This window comes from Vicia villosa, unplaced genomic scaffold (genome assembly GCF_029867415.1).
Source record: "Vicia villosa cultivar HV-30 ecotype Madison, WI unplaced genomic scaffold, Vvil1.0 ctg.000063F_1_1_1, whole genome shotgun sequence".
Lineage (NCBI taxonomy): Eukaryota > Viridiplantae > Streptophyta > Magnoliopsida > Fabales > Fabaceae > Vicia > Vicia villosa.
Genome location: NW_026704991.1, coordinates 163,923 through 176,137, shown reverse-complemented (window position 1 = coordinate 176,137; position 12,215 = coordinate 163,923). Strand labels below are relative to the sequence as shown.

The window sequence follows — 12,215 nt, the reverse complement described above, 5'->3', positions numbered from 1 at the left end:
AAATATGAGGATGTTAACAAAAAATAAGGAGTTTTGACTGTACTTTGACCACAGTTGACTTTTAGGTCAAACCAGACGACTGTTGACTTTCTGAGCAATTGAGTGACCAACTCTTTGAATTGAGACCTGAAATTTGTCATGGAGGTAGTGTGGGGTATCATAGACCATATGGGATGCCTTGGAGCCTTTGGTTCATTGATTTTCCTTTAGAACAACAAAACCCTAATTCTCTGAGCCTTGTTTAGGAGAGGGTGTCTTGGAGCTTTGTACCTTGATTTGAATTTGAACAAGAGAAATAGTATGGGCAAATGTTGGGGTATGACAGACCCCAATCCTATTAGTTATCTTTAACAAATTTTCTCCTCGATCCAATTATACCTATTAGTGTTGCACCCCAAAATTTGCCCTCTTTGTTCGAGCTATAAGTTATCCCTGACGTTTATTTCGTCGTATCAAAAGGAAGAAAAATAATAAAGAGTTTTCATGGCTTTAAGAAGATATGGTGTGAAATGTGGTTCATATAGTGGAAATACGAGAAAATTCACAAGTCTTATTTGGAAGATGATATGAGCTTGGTTCCCGCGTAGTCGAGACTGTTTCGACGTTATCTACAACTTTCATGTTTGACTCAGAAACCAATTCTATGAGGAAGGTTGTCGAATTTGCAAATTAATCGAGGTTTCACAGTGAAAAATGATGCTGAATGTACAGTTTCGGGCTTCGAAAAATTCATATCTCACAATCCGCTCGTCGGATTCGCTCAAAAATTTAAATGGAGCTCCGTGTCATCATACTCGAGATTTCATATGTTCGGACCGAAGGCCAATTATGCACTGAAAACTCCCAGCATTTTAAAGAATGGCGTAATCTTTCGGTGAAAAATGTGTTTTCGAGTATGTCGCGCCTAGTTCGAAAATTCATAACTTCTTCGATTTTTATCATATGAAGTCCATTCCGGCGGCATTTTCTCATAAATTTCGTTATCTTCGATTATTCGTCACATATGCTTGTTCAGATTTTAAGCCGAAGATGGGGTTTTATCGAGTTCTTTGAGCGGTACTCACAAAATTTTGCACAGTCGCGCCTGATGAATTGACGTTTCTCGTCATTCAAACGCGCGTAATTTCTTCATCGCTTATCGGTTTGACACGATTCTCATGGCAACGAGTCACGAATTTGGTCATCTTCATAATGGCATTGATTTCATTCCGTAATTCAGAGTCGAACCGAGTTTCCTCGAAAACGAGCCAAAATAAGACGCACCGAGGGCAATTTAGACATTTTGCGTTGACAATATATAAACACTTTGCTCTTTACAAATCAGAGGGGAGGACTCATAATTTCAATTCACCAAAATTTTCACAAACACTTTCTCTCATTTCCCTCTCAATTCTCAAAGATCAAAACCACAAATTACATAAAACTTTCATCAATATTCATTAATTTTCTTCAAGAATCAAGAACAATATGGATTGAAGTTCAAGATCTCGAGTTCGGATTCGCTCTCTCTCTCTCTTCACTAGCTCGCGCGCCTCTCCTCTCTCCCCTTGGATTTTGCTTTCGCGTTCGTGTCGCGTTCGTGTCGTGTTCGTGTTCGCGCGTCGGTTAAAGATCTTCATCCGGTAAGCCTTTGAACCTTGAATTAAGTGCTTAATTTTTGATGTTAACATGATTCGAATACTAGATCTAGTGGTTGATTAGGCGTAATTGATGTTGATGATGATTAAATGTTGGATCCATTGATATCTTTGCTTGCAGTTGCATGTGGATACAAGTTTGGTGCACTATGTGTTTGTTATAATGCTTGCATGAACTTGTTGTTTGATGATTATTGATGATGACTTGAAATCTATGTGGATTGATGCCTAATTGTGCTTGTTTGATGCTCATAATGCTGTACAAATTGAGGCAAATTCGTGCTTGGTTACATCTCTTATTGAATGCATGATTGAAGTGCTTTTGGATGTTGATTTTGTTGATTTTTCACTTCTGGTGCTGATGTAACCGGTTACCTGATTGATGTAACCGGTTACATGATTTGTTTTTGGTCATTTTTCGTCACTGTCAGTGATGTAACCAGTTACCTGATTCATGTAACCGGTTACATGCCCCTTTTTTCTAAAAAAATAGCCACTGCCAGTGATGTAACCAGTTACCTGATTCATGTAACCCGTTACATGACCCTGTTTCTTCCAAAAAATGGCTCCTGCCAGTGATGTAACCGGTTACCTGATTCATGTAACCGGTTACATGCTTTTTTTTAGTTTTTTTTCCAACTTTGAATGTTCATATCTTTTGACTCGTAACTCCGATTTGCATGTTCTTTATATCGTTGGAAAGCTTGTGAGATGTACTATTTTGTGGAATGATTTGTATTGCTGAATTTTGTGTTTTCCATGATGGTACTTTTGTCGGCTTCCGGTGTGATTTTTGCATGCTTATTCGCGTATTACCGCACCTTATCCACGTTTGCTTTGTCCGGTTTATTTTAGAATAGCCATAACGCAATTCCGATTGCGATATGTTGTTATCTCTAACATGTGTGCTAGTGTGCGAGGCTTTTGGACGGTCACCGATCGATGCTTATTATGTGAGTGTTCCGCTTTACTTGCGGGACACAATTTCATTCAGTCCCTCCGTGTTCTCATCTTGGAGACACGTTCCTGTTACTCTATATCTGCTTGTTTGGTTTGCTTGTTCCTCTTGCAGGTGTATTGTGATTATGCTCGACGCACGTGTCGACATTTGTTTGGTTTCATGGCTAATCGGTGTGCTGACTATTTGCTTTTGCTTTGCTAGCTCGCTCGCGGGATCCTAGTTTACTCGCTCTCTTCGCTTTAGTTTACGGATCATCATCCGTTTGGTATTGATTCCGTTTCATTTTACTTTTCTCGCACTTTATCGCTTTCTCGCATCATCCTTTAACATGAGAAGTAGGACCTAGACATGCATCTGGCCAAGTCCTCGAAAGAGGCTCTGTTTTTGTTGGTGTGTTTATATTTGTGCTTTGCGGCAGGGAGTCACGGTGTAATAAGTCCTATATGGCACTCTGTTAAGTCCTCATGGAAGGCACGCAGAAAGGGTTAGCAATCAACCCCAAAATTTGCCCATACATTTTCTCCAATTCAAATTCAAATCAAAACACAAAGCTTCAAGACACACTCTCCTAAACAAAGATAAGAGAATTAGGGTTTGGCTTATTCAAGGGAAAATCAGTAAACCAATGGCTCCAAGGCATCTCATATGGCTCAGTATATCTCACATCATCTCTATGACAAGTATCAAGTCTCATCTCAAAGGATTGGTCACTCAATTGCTCAAAAAGTCAACAGTCGATTGGGTTGACCTTAAAGTCAACTGTGGTCAAAATAAAGTCAAAACTCCTGATTTTTTGTCAAGATCCTCATATTGAAGTATCATTCACCATTTGATCAAGAATTGATCATGGTTCATCAAGGAAAGATCAAAAATCAACAAATCAAAAAGTTTCTAAATTAGGGTTTTGTATAGGAAAAGTCAACTAAACTTTGACCAGCCATAACTCTCACATAGAACATCAGAAATTTTCTATCCAAAGCTCATTTTGAAGGAAATTTGATTCTCTACAACTTTGTCTCTCACATGCCAAGTCTAAAAATGCTTCATTTGAGAGATATGGACTAAAACATTATAGGTCATTTTCAAAAGTCAACAAAAAGTTACTTTTTTCAAAAGGACACACAAGGAGCATGGAGAATGATTTTGATATGAGACTAAAGACATTGGTTAGAGGACTCTCTAAGGTTTCTAAAAAGTCTTAGAACACTTCCATACCTCAAAAAATGAGAGAGATAGGCCTTGTCAAAGTTGGGCTATTTTGGAGGGAAAAATGTGAAAGAACTTGGATTTTTTGCAAATGGGCCCAAGATCTTTTGATTCAATCTTGATCCACAAGTCATCCAAAGCCTACCAACCAATCCTCACGAATTTAATTGATTCATCTAATTTATTTTGATTTTTTATTCAATTTAAAAGGAATTAAAATCAAATAAATTGAAACAAAATCAAATATTTGATTTAAAAATATGTGGGACTCAATTCCAATCTCCATTTAATCCACATATTCAGTACAAATTCGTGGCAAGCAAGATTGGTGTGATTAAAGCAAATTGGACAATTTTAGAAAGACTGAAAAAAATCAAATTTCTCAAAAGTGCAATATTTTGATTCAACAAGATTTTGTTCAGTTTTGTCAACCCTAATCCTTCTCTATAAGTACCTGAACAGAGCCAATTGATAGGATTCACGTTTTGCAGCCAAAAGAGAACCAAACCTGAGTGCAAAAAAACTTGGAAAAATTTCAAAAGTGAATTCGTAGTTGCAGGCCGATTTAAAGCATTCTATTGTTTTCAATACGTTCCAGGAGCATCAAGGATACTTTTCCAAACAAATTCAAGGCTTCCAACATTCAGAATCGCTTTCGATTCACTACGGTTTGCGCCTTTCTAAATTCGCTCGGTTACAATATATCATGCATTCATATTGAAATTTGCCTACATATTGTTGTTTGTGATAGTGTGTAGATCGATTCTGGACCGTTAATTGATTTTCCATGCGTGTTTGCCATGGTTCCCGATTCTAGGGTTCATAATTTTTTATTTAGGGCTTAATGATTTAGAAAGAATTAAGCCCTTAAACCGTTACCGTTGAATTCGTATGAAGAAACCAAGCGGAATAGCGGTCTTGTTTTTTATTTTCCATGCGTGTACGAGATTTTGGTGAATGGCAGGTGTAAAAGGTAAGGTTTTTTACAGCGTGTCTGCAACTAGCGCTGTAAAAAACGTGTTGCAGGTCTGCTTGTGAAGAAGATGATCACGTGGCGCTTTTCCATTGGCCAAATCGCGCGCGCTGCTTTTTTTTTAAACGAAAGGATCCGTTGCTTCTCAGTCCATACACGTGCGATACGCCCTCCAGATCCAGCCGCGAGATCATCATCTGACTCAATCCGACGCTCATAAGGATGCAGGTGCGTCATGCTTCCACGCGCAGCACCATACTGGAGCGAAAGTTAAGTTTTTTTAGATTTTTTTTTATTTTATTTACACAGCCTTTTTATTTTATTTTAATTATATATTAATTTAAATCTTATTTATTAATATAAGTGTTCCACCTGTTCTAAATACTTATTTATTAAGTTTTATTTTTTATTTTATTAGGGTTAACCCTAATTAACCTGTGAACTGATAAATGCACTCACCCTTCTTTGTTTATTCTTTCTTTTCCAAATCTTCAGGGTTTGTCAATTGTCGAAGCTACAGTAGTGGTAACCCTAAACCCTAACTTTAATATTTTATTTTTTATTTTTTCAATTATATCCCGCTGGTTTCAATTCCCCCCTTCCTCCGATGGTTAGAATTTCCCCTCCCCGTATTGCTTTAATTATTTGTTTATACTGCTGTGGTTAGTAATTATAGGGAGTGCAAGATTGTAATTAATTTACAATCACTAATTTATAAGATAAAATAACCGAATATGATCACGTGATTGGTGCACACACGCACGCTTTTGGGTAAGCCTCTATGTTGCCTGTTGCCTTGTTGCCTTGTGTTGTTTTGCAGATTAGCCAGTCCCTCGAATACGAGGATACCTTAGCCAGTTGCCTCGATTAAGATCATGGTCCCCAATGATGCTGCCTTCGATATGCATGATCTCGACCCTCGGAAGTTGCCTACAAAAAAGGCTAAGGTATCCTCTGGCTGCCTACGAAAGGCTATTCTGATCATTCCCTTAGACTACCTGCCTCTCTATGGCATGGGTCAGTCTTATGGCGAATGATAATGCGATGACCCTTCAACCTCCAAACGAAAGGCTTCCTGCCCTCTTATGGCAAGGATAGATCCTTTCATCCTGAAAGGCTAAACGAAACCTCGTTTTCAAAACTTCAAGGTAATTTCCCCTAATTGTTTTGCCTTGCTCTAAACCTTTGTTATATTCTTTCTCATAATTCTTCAAAATGGCTACGCTCATTTACGAGCTAAAGTCCCTATCTTTTTCATCTACTTTTCTAAAAAACAAAGAGCAAAGCAATTAAGAGCCCATGGAAAACCAAGGATGCAAAGGGTGCCTTACACCTTCCCTTTGCATAATTACCCCCTGAACCCGTTTTTTTTAAAAAGGTTTTTTCTGTTTCTTTTAGCTTTTCTAACTTGTTTGGATAAAATAAAAGTCGGTGGCGACTCTTGCTTAACCGCGACATTTTCGATAAAGTCAGTTCACCGTATTACAGAACTGGCGACTCTGCTGGGGAAGAAAATTCGATAAAAGAGGGGTTACCTTAAAAGTTTAGGAACACTTTAAATGTTTTCTATTGTTTGCTTTGTTTGTTTTATTTTTCAGGGGCGTTTTGGGAATTAACTGAAGGACGAATCCTACACCCGGATTCAAGAACATCTAAGATAGGAAGTGGCATAGTCATGGAGACTTCCTTCATGTATGTGGAGGATTGGTCAATATGAGAGTTCACGCTTAAGTTAGGCCTCTATGGGTGTTTGCATGCTTCTCTTGTATGAGGGAGGTTCGTGCGGATGTCCGTGGGTGAGTCGGAGCTTAAGGACCTTTAGTTACCTTTAACCCATCTTGACTTTTAGGAACGTAGTGGGGGGACTACTCTTGATGTATGTTAAGAGCATAGTCGCTACCCGATACTACAGCTCAGATAGGCTTTTTCTCAAAGTATCATTGCATGGTATGTATGTATCATGTTCGAGGGTGCTTTAGGAGGGTCGACAATTTTGAGTCACTTGGTAGAAACCGTTGCTGAAATTTCCTTATCCATAGAAATACCCTTGGGAAGGACACTTGATCAAACTCCATGCAAGCCTTAAGCCAAAAATTGTGTGATTTGTGTGGACTTATTTGTGTATGTGCATCATGCATACATGCATCATTCATACATGGCATGACTAACCCATTTCAAGGAATTGGAGGTTTTTTAAACCGTATATTGTTTTGTAGGTTGTTTGAATATGGAAACAAAAGGCCGTAAGCCATTCTTCCTCAATTTCAATAAAGTGCCAACACCATTGAAGGTTTTTTGTGACAACATCTCTGGTTCTCTCAAATTCAGTGATTCTCTCAACACTCTCATAAGCTTGGTACGAACTAATGTGGATGAAGTTCTTCTCAACACCATGGTTCAATTCTATGATCCGTTACTACATTGCTTCACTTATAGAGATTTTCAGTTGGTACCATACTTGGAAGAATTCTCCTACTTGCTGGAACTCCCTGTGCTCAATAAAGTCCCTTATACTGGTAAAGAAGAAGAGCCTAAGTGGGAAGTCGTAGCTGCTGCCCTACACTTGCCAAGATCAGAAATTGAGAAGGTTTGGATTAGTAAGAAAGAGTATTCTGGATTACCCTTTGATTTCCTCTATGAAAAAGCGGAGATTTTGGCTAAAGCTTCAAGTATGGATGCCTTGGAAGCTGTGTTGTCTCTCTTAATTTATGGACAAGTCTTGTTTTTCCATTATGACAAAATTGTTGATGTGGATGCTATTAATATATTCCTTAGCAAGAATCCGGTTCCTACTCTACTTGGTGACTTGTTACATTCTATTCATTTCCGAGTATCAAAAAGGAAAGGTTGTGTCTTAGGATGTGCTCCTCTATTACATAAGTGGTTTATTTCGCACTTACCTCTCTCCGTAAGAAAGAATGAAGAAGGATTAACTTGGGCTCAAAGAATTATGAAGCTTTCTTTCGATGACATCATCTGGTACCAAAAGAAATTTGAAGGAACTTTGTTATTTGATAGTTGTGGAGAATTCCCTAATATACCTTTTCTTGGTGTTCGTGGAGGAATAACTTATAATCCAATTCTAGCTCGACATCAGTTTGGCTTTGCCTTGAAGGATAAACCGCGTTCTTTGTATCTTAGTGCAGAATATTTTGACTATGATTCGGATAAAGAAAAGAAGAGAGACCTCTTCATCAAAGCTTGGTTGAAAGTGAAGAAAGTTGGTGCAAAAGATATAGGAAGGAGAAATTACATGCCATGGGATCTATACTTCCAATGGATTTATGATCGAGTTATGGAATTTGGGATGCCTTATCCATCTGATACGCCCATAGTTCCAAGAATAGCTCCTCCTGCTGCCCCAGTTACATTTGAGCCATATGTTCCTAGTCCAAATGAAGATCTGGTTGCAACTGTTAACCGACTAAAGAGGGAAAGGGAAGACTTTGAGAGACGCTTACTAAAAGCGGAAGCTGAAAAAGAAGTGTTGATACAAAATGCTACGGAGCAAGAGACTTTACTTGATTACTTTTCTCGCAAATGGAAGATTGAAGATTTTGTTTCTCCGGATCAAATTAACTCATGGGAAAATGAAATTTCTAGGCTTGTTCAAGAAAGAGAAGAAATGATCAAGGCACATAAGGAAGAAGTCAGAGTCCTAAAGAGGAGGCGTCGTCAAGAAGACAAAAATCCCAGAATTTAGTTTTTTTATTTATTGTTAATTTCTTTTTTTAGTTTAATGTAACTTTTGTGATTATGACCTTACAATTTAATTAATAAATAATGTTTTCTTTTTTCTTCTCTCTTTGCTTCAATACGAGTTAAAATTCTTCCAATTCCTTGAAAACATTGCATGTGCATAATCATATCATCCATAAACATCGCATCACAGGTTTCATAAAAACAAATGCCTCATCTTTGTTGCTGTTTATTTCAGTAAGAAAGATGGATCTCGAACAATCTGTGAAGAATCTCCAGAATCAAAATGCTAAATTCCAAGCTTTGATCCTGACCTTGTCCAAGGGGCAAGAAGAGCTGAAAGCCCTTCTGACTAAGAAGGATAAGAAGACCAAGAAACCCAGAGGAGTGATCAATATGGGAAGAAGATTCAAGGGTCGTCCCAAGAAGGCTGCAGAAGCTGAGATTCCTAAAGATGAGGAAGAAGAAGAGGAAGGAGATGATCTCAGTGTCAAGAATAATCAGGGAAGCCATGTAGGTTCTGATGGTCATGAAGAGGAAGAAGAAGAAGATGAGTATCCTCAAGACGAGGATTATGCTGATGAGAAGTATAGACAACTAGAAGAGCGTCTGAGAAGCATGGAAATTCAGAAGGTACCTGGGCTGGATTTTGAAGAACTAGGACTCGTTCCTGGGGTCATTATACCTCCAAAATTCAAAACTCCTGCTTTTGCTAAGTATGATGGGGCCTCCTGTCCCAAGATGCACTTAAGGTCTTATGTAAGGAAGATTCAGCCTCATACTGCCGATAAGAGGCTCTGGATCCATTTCTTTCAGGATAGTTTATCTGGAACTCAGCTTGAATGGTACTATCAACTGGAGGGTGCTAGCATCCGTACTTGGGAAGATTTGGTCGTTGCTTTCTACAAGCAATATCAATATAATTCCGATCTTGCGCCAACTCGCATGCAACTACAAAGCATGTCTATGGGATCTAAGGAAAGTTTCAAGGAGTATGCTCAAAAGTGGAGAGATCTAGCTGGGAGAGTCCAACCTTCCTTGACTGATAGGGAGTTGGTGGACATGTTCATGGGTACGCTAACTGGGTCGTTCTATAGTCACTTGTTGGGTAGTTCTTCATCTGGATTTACTGATCTTATCTTAACTGGAGAACGTGTTGAGAATGGTATTCGAAGTGGGAAGATTCAAGTGGGTACATCCTCTGGTACTGCAAAGAAGCCATATCATGGAAGAAATGAGTCTAATGCTGTTCATAGTCAGAAGAGCCATGGTAAGAATGATCAGAATCAGTCTATTGGTGTCGTCCTCATCTCTACTCCAACATCTCAACAATCTCCCAGACAAGAGTATCAACGTAAAACTGATAGACCAAGGAGGCAATTCACTAAAATTAACATGCCTCTATCTCAAGCTCTCCAACATCTGTTGAAAGCCAACCTGGTCACCATAAGAGATCCTCCAAAGAGCGTCACCACTACATCTCCAAATTATGATCCTAATGCAAAATGCGTGTATCACTCCAATAGCTCTGGGCACACTGCTGATAATTGTTGGGCGTTGAAAAATAAGATCCAAGACATGATAGAGGCTGGCGAAATCGAGTTCGACGCCCCAGAGACTCCTAATGTCATCACTGCTCCGATGCCAAAGCATGACAATACTGTTAATGCTATCATGGACACAATCCATGTCTATGATGTAAGAGATCTGTTAACTCCTCTCCTTGACATCAAGAGAAAGCTGCTGCGAGCTGGTTTATTTCCAAGCTGCAACCCTGGCTGTTATTACTGTGCATTCCTACCTAATGGCTGTGAGAATTTGAAAAGAGGCATCCAAGGCTGGATGGATCGTGGCACCATCAGGTTTGAGAAGACTCCTTCCATTGAGGAGTTGTGCGAAGGTTTCTCCCGTGGTTTCAAGTTCGAAGATGTATCCGTCATTTCCAAAGTCCCGTTGAAGATCCCTACCAAGGCTCCTTTCAAGATTTCTGCTGAACCCCGTGTGGCTCCGATCGTTATCACTCAACCTGGTCCGATGTCATATTCTTCTGATAAGGCTGTCCCTTGGAATTATGGTGCCGAGGTCTATGTCTAAGGAGTTAAGCAAGAGCTTGAATCTGATAAAGTTTTTGAAAATGCCAATCCTGACGTGGTTAATATTGCTGGAACTAGTAAAGTGACAAGAAGTGGAAGGGTATTTTCTCCAGAGATCTCTCCGAACACTGCTTCACCTGTTGTTACTATCACCCCGAATGCTGATGCTCGTGGTAAAGGACCGTTACATGAACCTGAGCCTGTCACTGAAAATCCACCACCTGAAGAAACGAACGAATTCCTGAAGATCATTCGCAAAAGTGATTATGACATTGTTGAACAAATGGGGCATACTCCTTCTAAGATCTCTAGGTTGTCACTCCTGAGTTGTTCCAAAACTCACGCCAAAGCTATGATGAAGTTTCTAGAGGCTGCCCATGTGCCACAAGAGATTACTGTCACTCAACTCGAGAATTGTATTGCAAACCTGACGACAGATAATTACCTTGGGTTCTCTGATGCTGATCTGAGTCCAAGTGGGAAGAATCATAACAAGGCACTGGATATCTCCATTGAATGTGGTGGTACCACCTTGGCTCATGTACTGGTTGACAATGGCTCGTCTCTGAACGTGCTACCCAAGTTGGTGTTGGACAAACTCAAAGTTGACGGAATTGAGTTGAAATCCAGTGATGTGATAGTAAAAGCTTACGATGGCACAATGAGTACTGTGTATGGCGAAGTTAAGCTCCCGATCAGAGTAGGTTCCCAGACTTTCAATATTGTGTTCTATGTGATGGATATTCGTCCCGCCTATTCATGTCTACTTGGAGGTCCTTGGATACATGGGGTAAATGTTGTGACTTCAACTCTCCATCAAAAGCTGAAATACCCAGCGAAAGGCAAGATCGTCACTGTGTATGGTGAAGAAGAGTATGTGGTGAGCTTCATAGATGAGACCAAGTATCTTGAATTCACTGGAGAAGCTTTTGAATCTCCCCGTATAGCGTACGAGTTGGTCCCCCAAGTGGTTCCCGAGACTAAGCACGTCTACACTCCTCCTAAAGTTACTGGGGTTATTCCTGCAATGGCTTCTCTGAAAGACGCTAGGGCTGTGGTAGAAGAAGGTGGTTGCACCATCTGGGGGCAGTTACCTGATATTCCATACAATTCCAACAAATGGGGTTTAGGCTGCACTGCTAAGGATCAGAAGGGAGAACAACATCCGCATCCAGAAGGTTTGGAGCATCATTTCATCAGCAAGGGGGTCAATGCCATTGGAGAAGATGAAGATAATTACAACCTGGACAAGTGGATCTTCCCTACATCAGACCAAGGGTTGGACAACTGGAAGACTGAAGACATTGTTTCTATCTCCTATAGTCAGGAGTAATTACCGTTCTTAGTTTTATTTCCTGCTTTCCTTTTTATTCCCAAGTTTAAATTATGTACTTCAATAAACAATAAACTCTAAAGCCGTGTGTCCTGCCCGAGACACAATGGTCCATTTGTTAGGGCTTGTCATTTCATAAGCATATTTTCATTCAATAAAACATTGGACGTTTCGTATTCAAATTATGTGTTCGCTTTTATTTTTCTTTACTTTTATAGCTATGTGTTCTCACACACACCCACATGCACTGCAGATTCATATCCACTCTGGATCCTATTGATAACGACTCTGCTATTGCTAAATATGACTTTGA

At 39.6% G+C, this 12,215-nt stretch overlaps 1 protein-coding gene across 1 annotated transcript; it reads left to right on the top strand.

Annotated features, from left to right (window-relative positions):
- The first annotated feature begins 7,004 nt into the window (after nt 1–7,004).
- Nucleotides 7,005–8,554, top strand: LOC131623396 (uncharacterized). Its single transcript, XM_058894407.1, has 4 exons — nt 7,005–7,133; nt 7,224–7,660; nt 7,796–8,336; nt 8,513–8,554. Exons 1-4 carry the CDS (start codon nt 7,005–7,007, stop codon nt 8,552–8,554), a joined length of 1,149 nt encoding a protein of 382 aa, XP_058750390.1.
- Nucleotides 8,555–12,215: the final 3,661 nt, after the last annotated feature.